This window comes from Scardinius erythrophthalmus (genome assembly GCF_964197995.2).
Source record: "Scardinius erythrophthalmus genome assembly, chromosome: 15".
NCBI classification, from domain to species: domain Eukaryota; kingdom Metazoa; phylum Chordata; class Actinopteri; order Cypriniformes; family Leuciscidae; genus Scardinius; species Scardinius erythrophthalmus.
The window spans coordinates 18,105,448-18,133,116 of record NC_138235.1 but is presented as its reverse complement, the minus strand read 5'-3'; the positions used below and the strand labels follow the sequence as shown (position 1 = coordinate 18,133,116).

Genomic DNA, 27,669 nt, shown 5'->3' with positions numbered 1-27,669 from the left:
CCTGAGCATTGTTTCTGAACATGTCCATCCCTTTATGACCACCATGTACCCATCCTCTGATGGCTACTTCCAGCAGGATAATGCACCATGTCACAAAGCTCGAATCACTTCAAATTGGTTTCTTGAACATGACAATGAGTTCACTGTACTAAAATGGCCCCCACAGTCACCAGATCTCAGCCCAATAGAGCATCTTTGGGATGTGGTGGAACGGGAGCTTCGTGCCTTGGATGTGCATCCCACAAATCTCCATCAACTGCAGGATGCTATCCTATCAATATGGGCCAACATTTCTAAAGAATGCTTTCAGCACCTTGTTGAATCAATGCCACGTAGAATTAAGGCAGTTCTGAAGGCGAAAGGGGGTCAAACACAGTATTAGTATGGTGTTCCTAATAATCCTTTAGGTGAGTGTATATACATATATATAAAGGGTTGAGCGATTTTTATGTGATGAAAGTCAAGTCGACGTCGACTAGTCGCTGATGACGTGATTGATGAACAAATAAGCCTGAACCTATATTTCTCACAGATTTCTGCTTGTTCTAAATCAGATATAAAGTATGACAGTAAAGATTACACTTATATGAATGCATTAGTGTGAGAGAGAGAGTGACTGCACATTGCAGCGTCTCTCTACTAACAGTGAAGCTGTGGGTTTTAGAAATATATGCTAGAACTTTTCAGTTTCTAAGCTATTATATTGATAAATCACTAAACAGAGTTTAACAATACATTTCTGCACTAATGAATGATTATGTGTGAGCGCGATCTTCAAGTGATAGGCTAGCTATGCGCGCTTCTCTGTGTGTGTAATGCAGTTTATAACGGCGATTAACTTACCTGTACAATAAGCTGTTTAAAACATGCATGGTCGTCTTGTGGAGCGCTCTCTTAGTATGCATGTATTTGTAATTTTAACTGAAACGGAGGGTAAAAGTGGACTTCAAAGACTTATTATCCTGTTGCGCTCTCAATAGGCCATGAATGATCATCGACTAGTCGACGTCAAGCTTAAAGCATCATGGCAGTCTGTTCAACCCCTTTATATGATGTGAATCTGTCTATCAATTTAGTTGTTCGGTGACAATTTCGTTTAACTGTTCCTTACACCTTAAAAACTACTTTTGCCAAGTTTTATCGGGTCAATGTCTTAATATCAGCAAAGCATCACTTTAACCATGATGCTGATAGACGATAAACCTATAAAGTGATGATTTGGAGAAAACTACCATATTAACTGCTTTTTGATTTTTTATGGGATCAATTATATGGTCACTTCTGAGTAAAATGACCATTGTTGTGGAATATATGTGACTAATTAGTAAGGCGACTACTGTACATGGAGTCATATTCCCGATTTAGAGAATGTTCTTCAGTAGACCACAAGATGGCAGTGCAATAGAGGTAATGCAACATTTCTTGAACAAAATGGGAAATATTTGTACCTAAACCGTTCGAGGATAATACAGAATTCTCAGTGTAGCCTAGGCCTATCTGTTTTTTTATTTAACTCAGATGCACAAAATAGCAAACTTGACCACATGGATGGTTCTTGTTTATTTCGAACACTGTACAGCAAACACACAAAACCAAGCAGTAGAAAGAAGAGGATAGCGGTGTAAACAGAAGTGCCTGCAGGTGGAGTCTCAGGGGGAATCAATGCTTAAAGTAGTTTTCCAAGCTTAGCCTAACTCGTTTTCCTCAAAGTTCAAATCCTCAATGCAACATTACAGCATAAACAAGGACGCTGCCTTGTAAAGAGACGAAACTCTGACACAGGCTTAGCAGATGGGCTGGCGAAAGAACGCTGTGGTTGACTTGGAATCCAACTATCAACCTTTGCATGGCCCTTTTTTTATTTTTATTAAAGCACCTGTGTCCTCAAAAATCTGTAACTGCACAAGTTGGAAGTATGCCGTATACAAATTTCCCTTCTGATATCTGCAGGTTGTGTAAAGTGTTGTAATTTTCACATAGTGCACAGTCCTGAACAAATGCATTAGTTACACAACAACAAGCCTTGACCATGTTAGCAAAGGTTATTAAGACTCTATCCTGGCCTTCTTTCATCCTAATATAAAGTATGCTATGTTTTTCATTTGGCAATACACACAATTCAAAGCTCATTCATCCATTCAACACTAGAACACATACACGTCCTGTCCAGGATTTCTACTGCTTTCACAGAGGAAACGTTTGTAAAGGGAATCATGGCTCAAGGGTCACGCTTCACTGAAAACCACAGGCTCATGACATTTACACATAAAAAGGTCTCATATCTAACAAATCAGAATCATTACGACAGTGTTTAAAAATCATTAGTTCGTTGGCACAGCATTGTGTGGGAAGAAACAGTTTAAAAAATAAAATCACAGAAGTTTCATAAACGTATAGAGCAATAGGGAGTTTGTTAAATATTGGCTTTCTGGAAAATACTACTAAATTGTTTTCTGCAATCTTCAAATGCTTAAAGTCTAAATGCACATAACACATTAAATAATTATGTAATTGTGTCAGCATGTACTGAGCTCAAATTAGGTTTGGCTTCTTTGGACTTCAATTAATTTTTCACAGTTTAACAATATGTGTAGGAGATGAAATTCATAAGCAATTCAACAAGCAAACGTGTTTCTGTTTGTAGCGTGCATTTCAAAACTCTCATACTTTGGGATATTTTCAATCTAAAATCTAAAGTTTGATTACTATTGGTACCTTGTTTGTACTGAAAATTGGCATGTTTCATATTTCTCTGTTCGTAATATCTATATTTAAGGGCTCCCGAGAAAAAAAAAACATCTGTAAAACAAATACAGATGGGGGGGATGGGGGGGGGATGTGCAAGTACACTATCTTCATATTATATCTAATATGGAAATAAATACTTTTCAGAGGACCGTCAAAAGGTTTGGCAATCAAACATTGATAAAGTCTGTCCCGTTTTCCTCTCTGGTTTGTAAGGACACTGAACCAGAGGTTTTAGTTAGCTGGATGTATATGAAAATATTTGAAACCCTGCTTTGCCACATGCAGATGAGGTTCAGAATAGCAACATAATGTTCGTTGATCAGAGAAGCATGACATACTGTATGTACGCTATCTAGGCTTTTCCCTACAGTTCCGTGTTTGTAAAAAGTGTTATACAGTATGAGCCCTAGAAAAACTACTCAATAGACACTACTGTCACTCCACTAAGCTAAATCTTCAGCAATGTTCATCAAAAAGCCCCGTGCCTCATGCTTGATGTTAGCATCGGGCTGTTGATAGTACGCTTGGTTAGTTTTCACATTCGTGAAGAAAAAGCAAGAGACTACAATGGCAGCTAAATCGTCTGATCGATGTGATGCTGAGTCTGTCCTTCCCAAATGGTCCGAGCGCCTCTTGAACGAGCATGTCCATATTACCACAGCGAATGTAGACACGAAATAGAAATTACATGAGAAGGAATCGGTTCTGACGTCTGGGAGGCAGCATGTGTTTGTGTGCATGTGTAAATGTGTAAATGTTAGTGTCGTTTATGTAAGTGGAAGCAAGAAGCTTAGCATAAGAGGTCTGTAGATGTTGGCGACCCACTGGCAGTCATTGAGGAACAGTTGCTTTTTGTTGAAGTCCTGAGAACGGAGGAGATCAGGACTAATGGAGAAAGAAACAGAACAAATAACAGATCATGTAATACAACCATTTATTAAAGTACATTTAGAAGATGGCATTCAGAGTGACTGCTGTTGTAAAATGGAAAACAAGGCTTGCAATTGATTTTTGATAACTGCACGGTTCGCAGTAAAATGAAAGAGTGTGTTTGTCAGCGCCATCCACCTAGAGTTAACATGCGGCGCTGACTGAACTGGTTTTGACATGTCATTACACCCTTGTCAAACTGCTATACCAGCAGGCTCAATATGACAGATAAACGCTGAAGTGAAAACATAATGTGCATTTTTGAAATGGATGTATTAATTGTGCAAGGGCTAGCGGTGACAAATACCTTCAATTCCTCATGTGGATCTTGAGTGGAAGATTCGGTTTCCCTGACAACTACAGCCTTGGTTACCAACATGTCAGGGTGCTGTTGCTTGGCTTCTTTTATTGCCATGGCGAGCGCCTTGGGAAAAAGTCATTTATTTTTCAAGTTAAATGAAAAGAAGAGGAAACAAGCAGCCAATGTAATAGTAATATGCTTTCTGACTAATTAATTTGCACTTTAAAGTCGCCATGAAACAGAAATTGGGATTGTCTTTTCTTTCCTATTGTGAAGTATATTAGAGTGAAATGGCTTCTCGAAAGAGAAAAATTTATGAGGATGCTTATTTTGTCCATCAGAAATTGATTGTTGTTTGCTAATTGATGCCATCTTATGTGATTGAAAGACTGCTTGGGGGGAGGGATTATTTCCCAGCCCTCATGCACAGAAGTTAAAGTGGACCTATTATGCCCCCTTTTTACAAGATGTAAAATAAGTCTCAGGTGTCCCCACAGATCATTTATTATACCATGCTGAAAATGGCAATTTTGGGGTGGGAGAAAAAACATGCTGTTTCTGTGTGTGTCTCTTTAAATGCAAATGAGGTGCTGCTCCCTGCCCCGTTTCCAGAAGAGGGCGGAGCCTTTACACCTTGTGCCTCGGATAACTATGGCAATGAAAAAATCAGGAGAAGCAATATGACTGTCAACTAAAATAGTGGTGTCCAGCCCTATATGTATGAAACGGAGTTGGACACTGATGACCCAGACAGAAACGTAGTTAGGTCCACATCTGGTGCACATGGATTCCTCAAGTACCAGATATGGGCCGAATCTGGGCCGACACTATGGCCTCGTTTACACTGCAGGTCTTGATGCCCAATTCTGATTTGTTGCCTATATCCGATTTTTTTGACTGTCTGTTTACACGTTCTTTAAATTGTGACCCATATCCGATTCATGTGTTTACACTTGCCATAGGCTACTATCTGAAACATATCGCGCATGCTTAAAGGGTTAAATTCTCTTGCACAAATAGACGAACACAAAATATGTTTCATGCTCTGCGATATGCAAAGTTGCCAAACACCACTTTTGAATAAGAAACTATGTCTATAAAACTCGTTAAAACTCCACGAATCACAAGCGTGTCGGTGAGAACACTCGTTAAAACAACATACACACCCGGACTTGACTGCACATCACATATTTGACATTATAGATAGGCTACTGCTTTCATTCGTAATGCAACGGACCGATCTACGGCACATAAATTAAGGGCTGTTCACTGTTATGCAATAAAGAGCCTGCACAGCGACAAGAAATAGAAATTAACACAAAAAAACTGCCTAGAGCCTGTACTTACACAACACTATGGAGTTGCGCTCAGGAGAAAAGCAGCTGTGAACAATTTTTTTTTTTTTTTTTTGAGCGGCTGCGGACAAATATGCACACACAATATTACATCACAATCTGCGCGTATGTTTTAAAAATATAATTGAACATGTAAATAGTCCTAGCACTTTTTAAATTTAAATAGCCCACTTAAAGCGTTTATTACAAATAAATTACTAATTGCTTGAAATGAATAAATGTAAATGAACAAAATTTTTCGTTAAATTTACAATCATGTGAAAACACTTCCCGTGCCCCTCTCCACATTCCTCTGATGACAACGTTTCGTCGGGCCATCCGTCCCTTTGCAGATGTGCGTCGGGGTTTCTCTCGTCATTAAACTGCGGAGACGTTGCCTAATGCCTCAGAAAATCCGATCTGCCTGTTTACATGACAGTCGCATTGGCACATATCCGATTTATTTCCACATATGAATGAGGCCTGAAACCGATCAGGAAATATTCGAATGCATGCGTTTTTTTCCTGTTTACACTGTCAAAGAACACATCCGATCTGTGTCACATGTGAGCAAAAAATCGGAATTGGGTCACATTTCACTGGCAGTGTAAACAGGGCCTATGTTGCTTTCTGGGGAAGGAAAGACTCCGGCAGAAGCAAAAACTTTGAGAATGAACCAGGAAGTTTCCGTGTGGTCATTTGATACAATCTCTTATCTTGTAAAATGTGCGGTCACTACCTTTACACAAAGTACGTGTTGTCGTGATTTTCTTGAAGCTTCGCCCTCTTTGAAAGGGGGCTGGGAGCACCAGCTCATTTGCATTTAAAGAGACACACACAAAAACAGCTCGTTTTTGCTCACCCTCCAAAAGTGGCAATTTTAAGATGTTATAAAAATGATCTGTGGGGTATTTTGAGCTAAAACTTCACATACACACTCTGGGGACATCAGACACTTATTTTACATCTTGTCAAAGGGGCATCCAATGCCCTCTTTAAGAAAATTCTAAGATAGCATTCTATGCATATATCGTGTGACCTGTCAATCAACATTAGAGCACCACCCTCAGACTGAATAACGCAAGGACATTAGAATTCTGCCAAAAGTGTGTCTGATGTGTTCAGTGATTACAATACAGTATAAAGCTAAAAAAATGTTTATCATAAACTAGCGCTAAGATCCAGAATGTGCCCTATACCTAAATTTATGGTCAGGAGCTGCTACTGCTATACACACAGTGAATTTAAAAGTGATCCCCCACCCCCGGTGTTACTGGCAATACCGGTGTTGTCGCAAGTTTATATATTGGTGTAAAAATTTCCTCACCATGACAACAACCCTATTTCAAACGCATTCGATTTTCGTTCATCTTCGGCACACAAATTAAAATATTTTAATGAAACCTAAAATAGAATTCTGTCTATCCACTGATCAGAACTTTCATGCTCCAAAAAGATCAAAGAGCATTGTAAAGTCATCCATGTGACTCCAGTGGTTTAATCCTAAATTTATGAAGCAATGTGATTGTTTTGGGTGTGTATTAAAAGTATGTATTCACACAATATCTTCACTTCCACACATCTGCAAAGCTCTCCAATGTGTGTTACAGGAGAATCTCTTTGGCTGTTCAGATGACAGCAGACATTATTGCAATGCAACTGGTACTGGAAGAGGCTCTTCTTCTTCCCTAGACTTTCAACGGATGGGCAGTAATATCTCAGGAATTATTTAAAAAACAACTTCATTTGTGTTCCAAAGTTGAATGAAAGTCTTATGGGTTTGGAATGTGAGTGTGAGTAAATTATGACATTTTTGAGTGAACTAACCCTTCTAAAGTTGATATAATCATAGATCAATATTTATCTCACTAAAATGCACTGAAAAAACAGCCCTAGTTCCTCCTGCACCTACCTGATCTTGATCGACATCATCGTCACCAGTAATGATAATCCTCTTTTCAATTCTTGTTTCAGAGTAGCCTCCTTTCACCGTCTACAAAACAAAATGACATATAAACATTTTCAATCCTCCATGAAGACCTATTCTATACAAGAGAGAGACTAACAGCTTATTTCAGATACCTTAGTAACATGTGTTGTAGTGGCTGATGTTACATTCTCAGTAACCATTAGAGGAGCACCATCTCTACCTAATGATCCCAAGTTCACCTATACAATAATATAGTGAAATAAACACTAGTCAAAGCAAGAAAACTATAAGGTAGGGACTTTCATACATCACAAATAACGCAGGCCATCTGAAGCAAACTCTGGAACTAAAGTTGGAAATAAAAGCAACAGACAGAAGGACAGGGCAGAAGCAGAGACAGAAGAGGGTTTGGAAACTCAAGTTCACCAGATGAAAGAATGGACATGCTTACAGGAGAGACTCTCTCTGTCATAGAGTATGCAGCCTCTCGCATACCACTGATACCGTGGTCCTATGAGAGCAAACAGAGAAGTTACAATCCAGATGAGATCCACCACTGTGCAGGTAAGTAACAAGAGAAAGTAATTACACTTACTTATGTAATTGATGATAATTGACATAATCACAGTCTTCACAGCATGTTCCTCTAACCTATCACACAGTGACATTTCTCCAGTAAAGTATGTATGATGAGCTAAAAGGTCTTTACCGGGTCTGCAATCTCCATTATGGTCGTGGTGACCTCAGAGCCATTGGGCTGCGTCTCGATCTTGACCTCGGTCTTCCTTAGAGCTTGGGAGGCAATGATTTCACTGCTCTCTCTACTCAGAGGATGGATTGGGGGCGATTCAGAGCTCTCCCTTCTCATCGACTGGGCATTAGCTTGTTCTTTAGATTCTTTCCTCATGGCTTGGGCAGCTTTCACTGACCTCGGAGCTTTCTTCGGTACAAAAGGCTTGGGAAAGAAATGAAACAGATCAAGTCGAAACCTGGGAGTGATCATGCGATTTAAGAAACACAGTGCCAATCAAATGAATTTAGCAGCATATGGTGAGTCATGGTTCAAAAGAAAAGAATAAGAAGCAATGAAAAATATAACACAATTGTGAAATCAAAGAAACCAAACCTGAACTGACTGACTGAACTATGGAGGGCAGCATCAAATGGAATGGAATTAGCATCAATCAACAACTCAAATTCCAATGCAATTTCATGCTTTGCTTTGATGCCCTGTAGAACGCGAGAAAAAAATAAATGGGACGTGATTGCATTCATCAGCACAATATGCACATTTACACTAACCAGTGATTGGGTGAGCCAGCAACTTTGCTAAAAGAGAAAGGATGCTTGTCTACCTCCGGTTTACGTTCCTCCGGTGGCTTCTGTTCTACAACGGGCTTTGGTTTCTCTACGGGCCTCTGAACTTCTACATGTTCCTCCTCAGGAAGGTAGATAGGATCTGCTCCCAGTATAAAGGCTGGATGAGTGGGACGGTCAGAGAGGCCAAACTCAGCTGAGAAGTCTTTCTCCCCCAGCTCAGTCATGCCTCTAGAAAATTCCTCCATACCCGTTTGGAAGTCCATAAGCACAGTGAAGTCCACCTCAGCCTCCAGGCTGGACGTTGAGCTAACGGTGATACTCGAGCATTTGCGCTCAATGCCCAGGTGAGTCTCCTTCAGGTACAGAGTGTCTGGGTCAGGGTCATCTTCTGATACTGATCCCAAGCGTCTCTCCCAGGGCTCTCTCTGAAGAAGCACAAAAAGAGATCTTGGTGCAAGGAACCAGCTGTGCTACAAGAGCAAATGTCGACTGACAGGTAAAACAAGGCAATATAATGGATGTTACATCTTCTTCACATGACAAGAATGAGACAACATTGTGGTGACTGATGGTTAACGAGTCTAGTAGGGATGCAGGGGTTAGTTCAACTCAAAAGACTAGCTGAAATGTCAGAAGTGTTACATGTCTCTGAGGAAAAACTGAGACTCTAATATGCTGATAGAAAATTTTCACCCTATGGTAGAATACTGCACATCTGTATTTGTATGTCATATAATATTCCTCTGTAGGACATTTGTATAGACAATTTTGTATGACTTCATGTTAAATTCATGCTAAGTGTGGCAAGCCTAGGACTTGCTAAACAGTGCCAATGAATCAATGCATGTGGTAGATGCATTAAATGACATTTCTGTGTAGGACTGTTGTGTAGGATGGTTCGGATCATGCAATCATGCTGTGATGATGAAAGCAAAAGACAGAAGGCAAATTGTAGTGCTTATGTATACAAAAATGTGAAAGCCAAAGATTTTGCAAGATTTTTAGCAAGGAGGTAGCAGTGGATGAGTGGAAAAATGAGGCACCTGGGCTTCCTCCTGAGGCTCCGCATGAATTGCTGGAGTGGGAAGGGGCTCCTGGAATGTGAGATGAAATAATAGGAAGAGCAATGCAAAGTTAGTGCACTGAAATTTGAGATAACAGGGAAGGAGCCCAGACTAGGCCCTGAACCAACAACCAGACATTTATATAACTGATCGAATACACTGACTGACACAGATACAAATGAGAAGTCTTTACAGTGTGATCTACAGCGTACAGCACATTGCACCACAACAATTGAAAGTTAAAATATATTTTGGCAGCTGGGTGCAATTTTTTGCACTAAATGTCACTAAAGAGCCTTTTAATCAATCAAACCATTACATCTATAGTAGACATCATGAAACCCAAAGAGCAGTTTTGCAAGGTTATTCGTCAGGCTCTTCTAGTCCAAAGTCTTTCTACTGCCAGAACAATGTTGCATCAGCACTTTTTCTTAATTTAATTTCTTTCAGTTTCAATGTTGAGTGAAATAAGGTAGCATCTCCTTTAACAACAACAGTTGTCTATGGAAACTGCTGCTCAGTGGGTGTTTGCATAAAAAAAAAAAAAAGCCATCAAGGTTCCCTGTAGTTTGTTGAAAAAACGGAACAATTTCTTTCCCAGCTAAGTCAAAGAACAAATGCAAAATCACTAATAATGAAGCTGGGTATATTATTTTCTAAACAACAGCTAAAACCATTCCTTGTTAAATCAACTTTCAGAGCCCTTCTCATGAACAGTACCATGGCCATTTTTGAAAGTCTTGCAGAAGCCCTTTTGTTTGCAAAAATGGCACTTTAGCATAACAGTATGGTGCACAGGCCTTTAATTCCTTGCAACAACCATTCCCTACATGCTTGGTAAGAGGGAACCAGAGAAAGAATGTTGGAAGGAAAGACCGCATATCAGGTGGAAAGTTAGTGGAACGGAAGCCTGAAGCTTAAGCAATGGAGATTATGTGGAAGATCCTAAGTGTTTCTCAAATGCGCAAGCAGATGTTGAGCTGTGCAGAGGAAGGAGAGGAAAAGAAAGTGGCACATCCTCATCCAATCAGACAGCGGTTATAGTACATCATACTTCTATCAGCCAATAGTAAGATTAGACAAAACAACTACTATTCTGCTCATCTCTCCTCAGAAACAGGTTTCTTATGTTTTACCGACATGTGCATTATACAAAACTATAGATATGGATGTGCCGTTTCATGCGATGCTTTAGTTCCTGTGAGTGACAAGCAGATTATCAAGCAGTTGTTACCACTGGTTTCCTCTTGGAAGATTCCATGGTGGAGCTCTTGTGAAGACTGTTGCCAGAATCGCTTTTGGGGATTGGTTTGGTACGTGTATCTCTTGCCCACTGGGATTTTACAGGTGGGTATAAAGGGGGAATCTGGTCAAAGGCTGGAAATGCTGAATTGGTGGGAAAGTCAAACATAAACAATGGATCTTCAAAAAGAAACTGATCTTGATCGATACTAAGTCTGTGTTCTGCACTGTTCTTGAGATCTCTTAATTGGGGCCTGTCTTGGACAGACTGTCGGTAATATTCTCTTACTTCCCTAATGTGACAATTACTCATCCAGTCTTGCTTGGAAAAAGTTCCAGTGCTTTCTAAAGCTGCAGAATTTCTGGGCTGCAACAAGCCATCCAGGGCATTATCGAACCCAACTTGCTCTTCCTTAGAGTTGGTCCCTTCACTTTCTTCAAATGATCCCGAAATGCTCTTCTCACTTGGTTGTCCTTGCAGCTTGGCTCCTTTATTGCCTTTCAACTTCTTCGACCTCTCAGGCTTCAGCGGAACGATTCGTTTCACCTCAGACTGTGATGTGTCACTTGCGGTAGAATCGTGTCTCTGGATTGTTGAGCCTTTACCTTTAGGATCTGGTTTAGACATTTGCCTTTGTAAGGTAGCTCTGGTGTTCTCGGATTCTTTTTCACAGGATTGTCTCTCCCATCGGCTTTCATTATATCGATCTCTCATATATTTGTCTATGGCTGCATTGGGAGAAGCCTCTCCAAAACTTCTCTCTACATACCTTGCCAAGTCTTTATTCGTGGTCTCGTCTTCTCTATTGGTTACCCCCATGTACTTTTTATCAACCCAGAGTCTCTCTGTTGCATATTCATCGCATCCATTTGTATGAATGACATTCTCTGACAAAGATCTGTCCTCCGGGTGCCCATTATCACATGCTCTCTCCTCCAATGAACTGGCGCCCTGGAAATGGTTGTACCTTAAAGCAGGGCTTTTAGCACGATTTCTCAGGGGTTTCTCTGGTGATAGGATGGTTTCTGTTGAGGTCCTTTTTACTATACTTTGTTTTTCTCTCGTTTCACTGTGTGTAGTGATGGTTTGTTCTCTCATTCTGTCTTCTGTCTCTCTGTTGAATCCAGTGGCTAATGAAGCTACTCTAGGACTCCTGCTCTTTTCGTCTTTTTTACTGAGGGGCAGGTCTCTTTGACAACCATCTTGCTTCTCAATCAATAGGGACTCCTCTGAGGCCTATATATCAATAGAGTGAACAGTTTCAATGGCCTGTCAATGCCAACACTCCCTCTACTATAACTTGTATAGCGCATATCTTTGCAATATGAATCAGACAAAAACTTATAAGACAAGATAAGACAAGACAACAATTTTTGATCTGAGGAGGGAAAATTCATGTTATCAAGTTATATGTAAAATGTTGGATGGATGTTTTAAAGTTAAACAAAAGGGAGACATTTATGTACATAAGTACTTAAAATGTCATTTGCTTTTATTATCAAGCAATATCATTGTCTTAATAAGACTAATTAAAGAAAATGCGTTCATGCTGTGTTCAAATAAACCACTCCAGCCAGATTCTATTAAAGTTCAATATTGCTGCTAGCACTTGACCAGAGGCATGACATGAAATGGTTCAACAGCATCCACTTAAAGAGAGATTAGTCACATGAAAAAGAGTGCATGAATAACGAATCAAGCATTTGGCACTAAATCCGAGACTGGTACTGACATAAATCTGAATAATCCTCATCAGGAATCTTAAGGCAGAATCAGTATAATTTTTTTTGCATTTTTCTTTTTAAAAAGTCACCCCACAATACAATCCCTTGCAGGTTCTATTTACTCACAGATTTTTTCTCCGGAGTGCTACCGGATGAAGCTCCAGAGAGACGTTTCTCTCTGTGGACCAGTTTGCTGTTGGGCTCTCTCAGCGCTCTTTTCAGCTCATTGATGCTGGCTTGATGTTTTTGCAACACATCCTCTGGTTTATCCAGGAACTGCTATAAAAACAAACAGGTCAATCGGTTGAACCACTTACCTCCAGCAATTTCTTAAGTGAAGGCTTTCTGGAGACCAGTTGTTTAAAAAATGTTTATCTAACAGAGGTGGGTACATACAGTAAGTATGTAAATGCAAACATCAGGCATTTGCTCATGAGAATCTTAAGTGTAGTTCTGTTCTTATAACAAATGAATTCGCCTCCCAGTTATAAATGTATGTTGACATAATAGAAAACTCTAATAAACCTATATGAAATGCCACTGAAGTGCAACAAGTAATATGAATAAAGGTATCTGTTCGATCGCTTTAGATTGGACATTATTCCTTTATTTAAGAGAATATTTTAGACAAAACATTTTACTCTAACACTCTAAAATACTGTGCATAGTAAACAACCAGACATAGTGTCGACCAGTGATGCGCGGGTTGATCCGAAATGAGCGGGTGCCTGCGGTCACCCGCGGTCACCCGCGGTTACGAGTCATCCAAAAATATTTTTAATGATATTCGGGTCGCGGTCCGTCGGGTCGTTTGAAATAAAGATGCCAATTAAACCTTTGTAATTTATATAGTACTAGACACAATTTTCTATGAAATACATAGGCCTACACTTTATTGGCTGAATAACTGGCGAGATGACGCACAAGTTCAGTCTGCAGGTAGAGATGGAGGCGGCAAGAGAAAAGGTGAAGACTGGGGAGTGGAAGCTCCGCAAATACACAAATAGAAAGAGCAAAGTGTGGGAGACATTTGCCGAAATAATGAAAGATGATGACCAAAGTGCTGGCTTTGCCATGTGTACTTCTTGCGATGCTATTTACACATTTGATAGCCACAAAACTGGCACGACCAACCAGGCACGGCGCCAGGATTCCAGTTTTGGATGGGCCAGACCAATTGTGGGGGGGCCCCTAAATTAAAAACGTTAAATAAAAAATAAAAAAACGTTATCCAATCACTGCTTAACCTAATAAAAAAATATTGACTAATATAGCCTATGCTATATTATCTGTGCGTATACATAATATAGATTTTAATAGCTTGATGCTCTTTAAATATTTTGTTGCATTGTTAAAAGTTTCGGTGCATAGGACGGACCTATCCGCGATCCCTCTCCATGGTTCTGACCAAAGAAGAGCGCTTTGGAATCTCCATTATCATACCTGGGCTGCGTTTTCCGATAACAATGTCTCTTAGCGTGCTACGAAGACTCTTAAGGTATAACTTAACTAAAGGTATACTACCACTAAAGGTATATAATTGCTAGGCATCTTTAGGGCTATCATCCACTCGCGAGGCAGAGGCGCTGAAAGGCAGAGGCGCTGGCGCCCTCCTAGCAATGGCGCTGTTTTTGGTTAAACATGATTTTGACGACTTCATTAAGTTTTGTTTTATAGAAAACTCTTTTTAAAAGATTTTCGTTTTGTATAAATTGTATCTTAATTTTGATCAATGTTTTATCAATCAATTGCCTGTATTTAATGAATAAGAAGCAAATATATAGCAGGCAATGTAATAAGGCGCAGGCACGATCACTTGCATTGCATGTGAACTGGAGGGCGCAGAAACTCAGCTTGTGCCTCACAGATTTGAGAAATATAGGCTATATATTACAGAAAGCTTGAAATGTCTACTTTTAAACGAAAATATTCAAACCAAAATAAATAGGCTACTCTCTGATTATGTAATCCATATGAAATGTGCATTTCTCTCTGGCGTTCATGGCGAGTCCGAATCGTCAACTTCATCTTTGTAGCAACACAGAAAACACCAGTTTATTACTAAACAATTAAATGTCTCCTTGCTAATTTAGACACATTCATAATCATTACTTTAACCGGTTCTTTGTGGCAAGCTTTATGCGTGCGGTCATAATGCTTATTATCCTGTAGGCTATAGCCTATTTAAGTAATTAAATTAATATAAAGGGGCGATTTGTCCACGAATGGCTTAAATGAACAACTACTAGTCGACTAGAAAACAAAATTAGTTGGAGGCAGCCCTTATTCCACATATTTTCGAACCAACAGGCCATTCTGGGTTGAGCGAGCGACCCTACGGAATGAGTGAGCGAAGCGGAATATTCAGAGATGCGCTCTCCACTCACGAGCTCTGATCGGAACAAACCCGAACCTCACTGTCTGCTGAACTTGCGCACAAACATCAAAATAGACATAGCCAGCTTTTTTAAATTGTTTTTAAAACTAAAATTTAGACTATTTTAGTACAAATTATAAGCTTATTGACGATTTTTTTATAATTCTTGACAAAATTAGAATATATAAAAAAAAATTTCCAATGACGCTACGATGAGCATTTACTACTTTTAAAAAATGCAGGTCAGGAAGCGGGTCGGGTACAATATTTTCTTTTTCTTTTTTTGCGGTCCGAGTTGCGGGCGGGTTAGTTGAAAACGTCGGTCGGGTGCGGGTTGTTTATACATTGACCCGCGCATCACTGGTGTCGACCCATATCTGGGCCACATCTGGTACATGTGGATTCAACACGTACCAGACATGGGCCGGATCTGGGCCGACACTATGTTGCTGTCTGGGCATTGTGATGTCTACAAATAATGACAAATTGAACCCCTGTCTAAATAGTTTGAGCCCATTTCTTTATGCCAAAAATAATCACTACATCTTTTCTTCAACATTTAAGACAACAAAGCAGCACATAAAACATGAAACATGCTGGTGCAGATAACAGATGTCAGATGGACTGCCATCTTGGCTCAGTTTTCTGTCACTTCCACTAAAAGACAATTACAAAAAGTGAATGCTCAGGCAGTTGATCGATGAGAAACAGTACCTCCTGTTTAGGACGTGGGGCCAAGTCCTGGTCCGACTGGGATAAAGGGGTGGTGGGGGAAAGGGTATGTTGGTGCAAGCCAAGGAACGGAGGAAGAGGCAAAGTGAAGTAGTGGAGACAGAGAGGCAGAGCATGGTTGAATTCATAAAGCAGGCAGCCAAACAGAGAGAGGAACTCTCATACAGACATCGATGTTAGCCATGGAAGTACAGAGAGTGAAAGCGGTTGTGCCACTGCCTCAGATTCAGTGTTTTAAAGTTGTCTTAGTCACATAACATTGAGCAACAGTGGCATCAAGTTCAGTGACACAAATCTCCTGATCTTTCTTTTCATTATTCATACATGTCTTATGAGGTGCAGACAGGCAAACTATCCGTGAGCATGGATAAGCGATACACCAATGACAATGACGCCATAATCTCTACAAAACCTCTCCAGCACAAATCAAAACCTGAATTGTTCTGCAAGTAGTCTATGTCAACTCTGCAAGTAGGTGCTAAGTCTAGACTAATCTGGAAGTATAGCAAAACATAAGCTCTGCTAGAACAGCCTAGTGGCAAAACAAAAGTAATTTCAGAGGCAAGGGAAGTTATTCAAATTTGACATTAGATTACAAAGATTTTTTTTTAGATAATGTGCCCTCTTGAATCGCACGCAATACGACCAGAAATGTGTATTAAGGAACTACAGAATCAACAGTGATTTCCTATTGACTTTAAGTAGGAAAAAAGAACAACAACAATCATAAAAATATCTCCTTTAAATAGTTGAAAAATAACCATTATACCAAGATGATCCAGCTGTTAATGGTCTCATCCGGTTCTCAAGAAAAGCCATGAAGGCTGGAAAACTACATGATCTGCCTGGTGGCTAACAACACAGCAATCACGTTGCTATTTTTTCGAGGCACTCTAAAGCCATGCTAGCAGTGTGTATGCAGATTTAGAGTGCAATTGAGACAATGACAGACAGACAATTAGACACACAGATAGATAAATCACGCTAAAAATACCTCCGTCTTAGAGTCTACAGGAGAGCCTGACTCCTCCCTCTGTCCGCGAGAAGAAGCGAGAGAGAAGCGATAGTTAGAGGACAGCAGTGAAGTGTTAGAAGCAGGGAGAACAGTGCAGAATCTGAATTAGACTGAGGAAATTAGCAAACAGGGAGAAGAAGGTGAGTGTTCAGGCAGATTTGTAGAGAGGTTGGAAAGTTAAATTCAAAAGCATTGTTAACAAAACAGGCAGCCATAAAAATATATTTAAGATTAAGTCAGGGGCAGAGAAGAAAGCCAAAGGTGGGAAAAGGTGTCGGAGTGGAAGACTTTTAATTAGAAGGGACAGCAAGGGAAGTGTTAGTTTAACTTAATGTGTCTGGAATTCTTGAAACTACAGTAGTTGTTTGAATCTGCTAGGAAGAATATTTACATATTGCCACCCATAACACAGAGACAATATGAACTTAAAACTGCTTCTTTCTCATAGAATACTTAAGTAATTTATTAGAGAAGGGAAAAACAACTATATGAAGAAGCTGACACTAAATACGGTTGTGTGCACAGAACCTTGAGCTCCATAGTCTTAGAGGGAGTGGAGTCACTCTCTAGTCGCTGATCTTCAGCTTGTTCATGATCTTGGTCCAGGTCCTGATCCAGACTGGGCTCCAGGTAGTCCTGGTCCAGCTCATCTCTCGGAAGACTAGGCACAGGCTCGCTACAGGTGTGCTGGGAGAGTCTGTCCATAGTGTCCCCTAAAGCTGACTCTGAAAGAGATACAAAGAAATAAAGCATGTAGGGTTAGAAACCCAAGTAGAGGTAGACATTTCACTTTCTAGAAGCCTGTTCCTCCACAGCCCCCTTCAAATCTAAAAGGAAAGTCTCAAGTAGATGACCTCACAAGTACAGAGTGGGGTCCAAAAGATGTGATCACAACAAAGTCACAGAAATCAGTTTCAGACCAGAAAGCTTTCTGTTGATCAACAGGGGTCAACTGCAATTCACGAGCAATATCTGCATGGGGATTGGCAGATCATCCCAATTCCTAGTGATTTAACTGGAAATTCCGCAGAGCAACGTTACATGATTATTTTAATATGCAAAACTGTTACCCAATCATAGCAGTGGGCGTTTACTTCCAAGGCTTGAGTGAGACACGCCCATCAAAATGGAGTGTTCGAAAGAGAGGGTCAAAAACAGGATAGAAAATAGCTTCTAAATTAGGATGATTTTTGATGTAAAAAATCTTGATGAAATTAGAAGTGGATCTCATAGAACATAACATTTAAAAAGACATCCCTTTAAGATGTTCTGCAATTTTACAATTCAATGCTTCACTCCAACCAAAGACGCCGATTTATGTTTCTGCTGGTGGATGCCCACACTCCATACACACACGTTCAAACCAACCAAATATAAAACACATTTCCATGAGCAAATGATAACTGGGCTAATTATACACATACGCAACAAATGCCCCATAAAACATTTTAATATTCTCATTACTCAGTAATTAATTATAGCCTACTGTTAGTTTTTCAAGAGTCCGCTACTGTAATTTTTTCCATTTAATGGTGCGCTTGATGAATTCATTACACAAAAATTGTCTTGTGAGGAGAAACGCATGGACTGCAAATACATTACCAACCAAACAAAAGCACATTCTATCCACGAGTGTTTTCGTGAGTTGCACTCTCGCTGATATCTGATGATCAGTAGCAGTTCACTAAATAAAATAATTAAATAAATGCGTATTTACAAAAAGGACTTTACTCAAAAATAATGAAGTAATAAAATACCTAGAGAATTGGCTGACTAAAATCAGTATGAAAATGCTATCTCTAGAAACAAAGGTAAGCCTAACAATTTAAAGGTACACTGTGTTATTTCATCAGTCAATCGTGAAAGTCTAGTGGTTGAAATCTTCTGGCAACATTAAATCCAGGAGAGAAGACGATTCTAGAGAAAGAATAAGTAGAGATTCATGAGTGCACAAAGTTTGAGCGTGCGCACGTAACATCTGAACGAGAGCAGAGCCATGACTGTATATTTGAGAACGCACGTCCAGTTTTGTGCAACAGTGAAATAAATCCACCTGCGAGTGAATCAGCCTCTCAACATTTTACATTGAAATAAAGCCATAGAAACAACCTCAAATAACTATAAAATGAGAAGAAAGTCATGTCTGAAAGCTGCAATCCTTTTTTTTTTAATGGTTAAAATGAATAGAGAATATCTGGTGTTTTCCCGTGGGTGCTCAAAAACTGTTATTTTTATCATTTGTAATGAAAAGTCAGTGTCAAATCTTAAAACTGCAATTAAAAATGCTTTTTTTACTTAATGATGTCAGACTTTCAGACCTCACTGTAGTTCTTTCTAAAAACATATTCACTTTACAAGCATTAATTATAAAAAAAAGAGTATTTTTAGCAGGAGAATGTGAAAGCTTTCAGGTGGTTATCATTTTCACTTAGGTAATGGGTAAAACATTTGTAGACTAAATTAAAGGTCAAAACTTGAGGTACAAATTCAAGTACGATTTGGGCAATTAAAGGGCCCCTATTATGGATTTTTGAAAATGACCTTTCATGTAACATAGCTCTAAGTGAATGAAAACCTGCAAAGTTTTAAATCTGAAAGTGCACCGTATATAAAGTTATTGTCTTTCAAAAGTAAGAGTCGACTCTGAGTCAATGAAATGAATTGTTTTTCAAACGAGTCATAAGCCGTTTCGTTGTGACGTCAAGACAAAACATTAGCATATTGCCTGTCCACTTATTGCGCACGCAGACACCAGGGAAAACTTGAACCTCAAACCAGCAGCTGATTCCTGTGGAGACTGGATAGCATCATGTCGAGAAGATGCTGTGCTCTACAATGTGAAGGTAAAGCCAGTTTTTTTTCACTGCCCAAGGACGAGCATGTGAAGAATCAGTGGTTAAAATTCATCTTTACCATGATATCACAGCAGTATAATCCTAAACTTTATTGTGTTCCCTTTATTTTACTGAAGACTGCTTCTCAAATCTAGGAGTTCAATGCAGGATTCGCAAACCGCTTGCTCTTGAAAGATGGTGTTCAAAATACTTAGTTTTGAGTTTTATATTGTGTCTCCTGCTAACTGGCTAACTCACGTTATCACTGTCTTACTGAAATACTTCTTCTGATCAGTTGTGGGCCACTATTACCTATAACTGTGTCTATTAATGCAGATTGTATGTCGTTCTCACTACTTTGAGGAAAGATTAAGCATGGAGCAAGATTTCTTTTACCAACATTTATGTTACATCATGCTAGAGCTCGGCTAATGTATACATGCACTGTTATTGATACAGTTTCCACGTGTTCACCACAATATATTACAAAAATACTCTGTGAATAAATTAGTACAAGTAAAATAATCGGTTTGTTTATGGACATGCACTTGTTAAAGGCACAATATGTAACTTTTTTGCTTTAAAATTAGCAAAAATCACTATATCTACGTTATATATTTTTTTTAGTTGTGTACTTACATTATCCTGACTGTTTCCAACAATTTTCAAATCAGGAGAAATTTTAATTTAATTTTTAGACACGGCCCGTTTCTTTATATCCGTTTTGTCGCAGTCAATGGCGTCATATCCGCGTTGTCCCTGGTTTCCGCCTATGGTTTCCGCTCAAACTGCCATGGTAACCAGAGCTATGAGCAGAGCCCTCTGATTAATCAAGGCAACAGACGTGGACAACTGTGGAGTTCGCAATGTCTATTTGCACGCTGTTGTTGTTTCGTTCAAACATTACGGACCATGGCAAGCAGACTTTGGATAAAAAAGGAGAACTAAAACGAGAATCAATATCAGCGCGGTGTTTTCGAGATGCCGAGAGCTCCCATAGACAGTATATAAACGAGAGCTCCACGTCCGAGACTTCGACCTCTCCTACATGTACTTATTAAACAGGTGAGCACATTTACATGAAACTAATCAATGTTATATAGTTCAACAATGATAAAATGTTAGAATATGATCTGTATGTTATTCTAATGTTGATCTAGCTTACTGCTAGTCTCATACAGACAAACTAACACATACTTTTCAACACATTCAAATGCAGTTTAGTGTGATAGTGTAATGTTAGACCAGGGGAAACAGCGTTGCGTTACCTCACAAGTTTAATTTGTCTAATAACCTGACCTGTGAGTTGTAATTCTGCTCTTGCGTGTAGTTCGGTAGAATGAAATGTCCGTATTCCTTTTATATCCGCGGGAGCTCGCGTCGCGTTTGGAGCTGAAAGCTGTCTCTTAAGCAATCCCGAACTGCTTCATATCACAGTCATGATAAAAGCATCAATGTATTCAGTCAACCATAAACATTATTAGATCGGCTGGCTTGACATTGACGACAACATTCATAATTCTTAGCATGTGTTGCGTCATCAAACTACGCCTTTGTTATTGTAAAGAGGTTAGCAACCCCTAGTGGCGAAAAATTCCATAGTGTACGTTTAATGCTCATGGTGAGGAATTACAGTTGCAACATCTCATAATGTACCTCAAACTGAGTAGTGTATCACTAAGAAACACTGAGTCCTGCTCGAGTCGTCCTTGCGATGGAGGTTCAGGTTGAATAACTAGTTCTTCCAATGTTTCATCATCGGACTCGCGCTCGCATTGATATAGTAAAATCAATGTCATTGTTTGTTACTGTGTTTAGTTTACAGTGTAGGAAGCCTCAGGACAGCTGACGTTGTAATGGCAATGGGCGTTTTTGTTTTTGATGGGCTGAGTATGCGGTAAACCAATCACAACAGACTGAGCTGTCTGGCCAATCAGAGCAGAGTAGCTTGCAGAAAGGCGGGATTTAGAGAGATTGATTCATTTGACGAGTCGTTTGAGAATCATTGAAAAATGTGGTGATGTGCAAATGTATATTATGAGGAAATTAAACCGTTTTTTTGACCTTTGATGCATGTAAACCTGTTGCAGGAGACTCCAAAACAACATTAGGAAACTTTAAAATAGCATAATAGGGGCACTTTAATGCAAGTGATGCATTAATAAATATGATGATCATAGTATCAGAGAAATACTTACCACCATCTATGCTGCGGGACAGCAGATACCTCCTACTAATTGATCGTTCAAATTGAGGAGCTGGCCTGTCAATCAAAGCACTGGCCTGGCGAGTCTGGGCTTGGGTCCGCCCACTGTAGCGGAACTTCGAGCCAATCACAAGAAAACCTTTAGGGGGAGGCTCAGGAGAGACCAACCTATAAGAGAAATACCAGAAACAATGTTAGAAGAAAACATGTAACATGACAGAATGAGAGTGGATTAAACATTTCAAGTGTCTAAGCCCAAGTCAGGCCTGTCAGCACTTTTTAATGCCGTCAATGAACAGAGCTGGAGTCAAGACCAAACACTACAAGACCAATATTACATCCCCAGATCCATACTAAGATCTGAATTAAGTTCTTAATTAAAAACTTGTTTTCAGACTTAGACCATGGCGCCAGGTAATGAGACTTTTTTTGTGCTCTGCAACGTCAGACCCTGTGTTTTTTTTTGTCCGATTAAGCATGTTGAATCAGTCGGTGTCCGTGCTGTCGTTGAGAGAGAGAACTCTGATTGGCTTTTGGTTTGAATTAGATTTTCCCTGAGCATTCCGATACGCAAAAATGTTCATAATGACATGGCCATCTGGAATGAAGTGTTCAACATGATTTATATTCAGAATGGTAAGCAAGCACTGCTTTGTTTATGTTTTTTATATCCACAGTCATAGTTTCGGTTTCTCTTTCTGTTCAACCCCAACTTTTTTGACCCAGAAGCACACGTCACGAGACGATAACACAGTCGGCTTTCGTCACCGCTAGTTCTTTGATGTCATTTTGGTGTGTCATGGCCTATAGGCCAAGGTCATGTTTAAGCGGAGACTCCAACTCTGTCAATGAAGGTACAAAGAAACAAAACAAGACCCAACGCCTGCATTCTCACACTTAAAAAAAATGACTGTGCCCAGTGTTGTGGCAATGGTTATAGAACAGTGAGCGCCTACCTGAAAAATGTGTGGTGTTCAATGCAGACCTTCCACAAGCGCTTAGAAGCACGGTGGTTGGGAAGCTTGAAGCCAATGGTGCTCTCAAACTGCTCGTACTGGGAGTGCAGGGGAGTGTTGGCATGTGAAGGGGAGGAAGTGGGGGGTGTGAAGGGAAAGCAGAGTTGTAACGTGTTACTTGACAGGAGATTTGACGAGGTGTAAAATCTGTGTGCTGCTAAAGCTCAGATCAACCGACAGGGCACAATTCTGCATGCCTTTATTTATCCAAACAGAACGTAACCAGAATTTCTAAAGAATGCTGCAGAGAAACTGCATAAGAATGAGAGTAAATATTAAAATCTAAAAGATCAAGGTCCACAGAATGGAGCCTGTTATGCTGATAAGATGCTGAACAGTGAAGCATCTTGAATAAAGGCGTTGAGATATTGTCGAGCATTCATATTTGACCCTCGCACATGCCGTGCAGAGTCAAAGAAATACCATGCTTTTGTGACAGTCGAGAATCCCATTGTGAGAGGAAAATCAAAGAAAACAACCCTGTAAAAGCACACAGCAGAATCCTTAAGACTTCTAATAAAGACTTCTGCAACTTATTTTGCCTTCTTTCTTTCCTCTCTCCGCATTGAATTCTCTCCTAACCTCATCTCTTCTCATTTGCTGCTTCTCTCTCTGTCTCTGTGCCCACTAGGCAAAAAAAATTTCACAGCTCAGCCTAATGTTTTAAAACCCTCATCCTTTCCACACTCAGCAAGCTAGCAAACACTAAAGAGCAAAACCTCAAACAATATAAGTAGTGTTTGTTGAGACATAATTAAAGACATTTTTTAAATGGCGTAATTAGAAATGTGCTTAAGAAATATTTTTTTTCTTTTGTGCGAAGCGGTGGAAGAACACCCACATCAGTCTTCAGAGCACTGTGTAATTTGAAAGCCTGAAGAGTGATTTCAAATACTCGAAAAACGTCCCATTCTTTTCTAATAAAACCACATCATGCAGATTATCCACCCATTTTCACGCCCACAGCATTTCTTCACCCACAGTCTTAGTACGGCATCCTTATCTAGCTAATGCTTGAACATGCATCTACAAGCGAAATCTAACAAGAAAAACCTGGAAAATCTCAAAAGACCTTTTTCTCTACCTCTCCAGGTCGGATTTTGATGTAGAAGTTGCTTCTCTTGTAGGATATTTTGAGGATCTTGGGCCAGGCGAATCGGTTGATTCGCAGTCGGTCTCTATAGATCAAGAGTCCACTGGCACACACTCCCAGCATGATGTCAATGCCTTCAGAGTCCTTTAAAACGCATAAACACAAAAAATCTAGATGCTTAGCTTTTCAGTCACATTTCAGTTTCAGACTGTCAATGGCACACCAAGGGGTTATTGTAGGATTTCATCCTATGAGATCTGAGCCTGTAAAATTGCAAAATTGGATCACAGGTCTGTTCTAATAGGGTTGTGGACCGCAGGGGAAAACATTGTTAAATCCCAAAAATGTAAATACAAATAACCATATAATCATGCAGAGTTGGGATGGCAAAATAAATAGGCTTATCTTCTTTCAAAAGCCATGAGAAAACACTAACAAAATCTCTTTTTGACATCAATTTCTTCTAACTTGCAAAGGGCGCGTCCAATCAAAATTCTAAGTATTTTGATGCAAATTCGTATGTCACTTGGTTATAGAACTACTACAATTGGCATTTCAGTTTCATGTGTAAGGCTGGAAAATCCTTTTCTTTTCTCGTTGTTCTTTTCAGACCCCCTGAACGAGAACTAGAAATCACCTACCACCAAATATACAGTTTAGGATGTACCATGTACAACACGGACACTTCAATTCAAGCAGTACCATTTCATAAATCACAGCATCATACCTTAGCATGATGGAGATCAACGCCATACATGGAAAGTTTCTTGGCGTTCTCCAGGAAGTTGATCTCAGCCTCTGCAGGACTCATGCCCCTGAGCACAGGTCATCATTTTGAGAATTTCAGAATTAAAAAAACTGTATAAAAACATATGTTACATGTTGCTGAATATTTGAGCTATTTAATTGCTTGTGCTGCTTGCTACCAGTATCTGTAAATAGAATTTAATTGAATCTGTTAATTTAGTGTTTATTATTTAGTGTATATTTATTATTATTATTATTATTAAGTGATACAAATGTGGGCAATTATTTATGCATCCTGATCTGTAAAGAAATTATTTAATAGGGAATTTGGTTACCCTTTACTTTAAAATGTCTGTGTTTCAGTGTAATTATACATTTAAGGACTGAGTAATAATAATGAACTATAGGATTAGGCTGTGGTTTAAGGTTCTAGGTTAGATGCGTGTGATTATTAAATTCAATTAAATTCAGTGTTACCAGGAAATTTCAAACCATTTAAATTCTGTATTTTATATTTTGTGATCCCAGACCTATCTTGGACAAACTAACAAATTTGACTGCAAAAATGGCTTGCTGTGGTCTGGGTCAGGATATAAAATTATATATTAATTTATTAAGATTCTAAAGTCTATTCAATGCTTTAATCGTCTACCATAATAATGTTATGTCTTTAGGTTATCTTCATTTAGGGAATTTCTCAGCAAACACTGATAAATGTGATTAATTGGGATTATTCCAATTAATTAATCAGCATATCATGTAATTAATATGACTAAAATGAATTAACAGCCCTGGAAACGGCTGCTCCCTATGCAGGCCAGCTCTTCTCACCTGTAGGTACGGTGCAGCTCCATCACCCTTTCCTCCAGCTCACGGGTCTGATTGGGGGCGAAGCGAAACTCGCTGATGTAGTCTGTCCCATGTTCCTCTGGGTCATAGTCTCCTAGCTCAGCCTGAACAGCGTACGAACCCAGCAGAGCGTGAGTGACGAACGAGCAGGGCAAACGACCTGACAGTATGTCCTCCCTCAGCTGCAGACACAGGTAATACCTGTCCATAAAAACACACACACAACGATCAAATCACAACCAAAGTTATTTAATCACTTTAAATTACATTATTAGTGGTCATTTACCTTTATATATATTTTATTTATACCATACATTAAAGATACAAGAAGAAACATATAGATAAAAGACACGAAAATACACAACGGAATGATATGCGTACATGTAGCTTGATCTAACATGTACAGTAGTACTATATTTTGTATATAACAGAAATGCTAAGTATTTCAAGTGAATTAGTCTCGGAAGTCTAATACATAATACGTATCAGGGTTGTTATAGTTAACAAAAACTTTACTTTTTGTTACTTGAAATAAAATAAACATTAACTGAATGTTTTTTTTTTTAATCTTACTATATTAAACTTATTCATTTATTTTGTCTAGTTGTCTAGACAAAAGTTCTCATTTTCATTTAGTTTAACTTGATGTACTAAAAGAACTAAAACTAGAAATGAAAAAAATAATAAAAACTGCATGGACACATATGTACAAAAAAACCTGAAAAAATAATATTGTAAAATAAAAATAAAAATAGAAATAAAAACTAATTCAAAATATTATTAGTAAATTAAAGTATATTAGTATCTCACTGATTCGTATAAATAATTTACCATTTAAATTAAATGAATGAAATACTTTTACACTACACTGAGGACAATTTATAAATTATTCTATAATATGATTATATTTGTAAGAATATATATTCTTATGAATATAATTATAATATAGATACATACTCAAACACATAAAATATATTGTATATATTATTTAACATTATTATTATTATTATTATTATTATTATTATTATTAACCATCCATCCATCCATCCATCCATCCATCCATCCATTTCTTAAAACTGCTTGTCCTATGTAGGGTAACAGGGATAGTAAAAATAATAATAATTATTATTATATACATTTTAATTTAATTTAATTGAACATTTTCTTCAAAATTAGGTTAATGTGGGTCCATTTCCTTAAATAGTGCCGCTATCAAAACATCACAACCAGCACAGCAACACTGGCTCAACCGTGAATTTAGGGTGGAATTATCTTTTTTGCGGACCAATACCAGACAGTGGCAGTGTTCAGCGAACGTTTTTAAAGACAGTCTTTATTTTTGCCACAGAAATTACACATTTCAGCTTGAACATGTTTACACTCACCGTGTGATGTCTTCAATCAGCTGAGACGGATCGGGAGGATAGAATTTGACAGCAAAGGAGAAATGCCAGGGACCCACTAAAAACAATCAGACACAAACTCACATTCATCATCAGATTCGGGCAACCAAGGTCACAGAGCCAATGTATCTTATTCTCCTACACTTACCACGGATTTGTTTCTTGATTTCTTTTGAAGGATCTAGCCAATTCTGAAAGAGAGAACAAAAATTCCTCTATCAAGCAGGTCACACTGATAAGCAAATGCCGCAGTTTCAGCACAGTCTCCTCCACGGCAGGAGCAATCACCTCATACATATTCTGTAAAATGGTCAGCGCATTAATATTCTACAGCCACAGGAGCACTAAAAGAGTAGATAAATGTCATCTCTGGCGCACCGCACTCCAGTAAGGTCACCCAAAGCCTGGTGACACACGAAAACATTTAATGCCAGCTCATCTCGGTCCAGAGAGATGAAAATAACTGCCTTATTCACATCTCACATTATCACTAATCAAATCAATAAATGACCACTGATATATGTAAAATATAAAAGCGGGAGAGAAATTGTCTCAGAAACTACTTAAAGATTTTTCCACTAAAAGCTTGGTTATTTTTATCTGCCCACCCGGCCCGCGAATGGCTTCATACAGTAACATAAATCTTCTACATTACATTTGAAAAATGGCCAATTTCTGCCTTTACAAGTTTCTCTGGCAAACCTTGCACTCTCCATAGGTCTCGCTTCCCATGCTTGATACATGTGGCTTTCAAACGGAAATCATTCAAACTGCAGTGTGATCATATTTGTTGGCCTGGGAAC

At 39.0% G+C, this 27,669-nt stretch overlaps 1 protein-coding gene across 1 annotated transcript in view; it reads right to left on the bottom strand.

Annotated features, from left to right (window-relative positions):
* Positions 1–1,541: 1,541 nt before the first annotated feature.
* The window catches only part of LOC308703061 (band 4.1-like protein 1), a 67,583-nt gene continuing 41,455 nt past the window's right edge, over positions 1,542–27,669 (bottom strand). The window contains 20 exon segments of the mRNA XM_081386328.1: positions 1,542–3,633; positions 3,986–4,102; positions 7,226–7,306; positions 7,396–7,482; positions 7,670–7,690; positions 7,692–7,754; positions 7,953–8,198; positions 8,599–8,988; positions 10,862–12,106; positions 12,721–12,873; positions 15,686–15,721; positions 16,698–16,736; positions 17,247–17,443; positions 21,751–21,926; positions 22,715–22,812; positions 23,859–24,011; positions 24,595–24,682; positions 25,446–25,664; positions 26,849–26,924; positions 27,015–27,057. Coding sequence (XP_081242454.1) covers positions 3,628–3,633; positions 3,986–4,102; positions 7,226–7,306; positions 7,396–7,482; positions 7,670–7,690; positions 7,692–7,754; positions 7,953–8,198; positions 8,599–8,988; positions 10,862–12,106; positions 12,721–12,873; positions 15,686–15,721; positions 16,698–16,736; positions 17,247–17,443; positions 21,751–21,926; positions 22,715–22,812; positions 23,859–24,011; positions 24,595–24,682; positions 25,446–25,664; positions 26,849–26,924; positions 27,015–27,057 — 3,534 coding nt within the window. The 3' untranslated portion in view covers positions 1,542–3,627.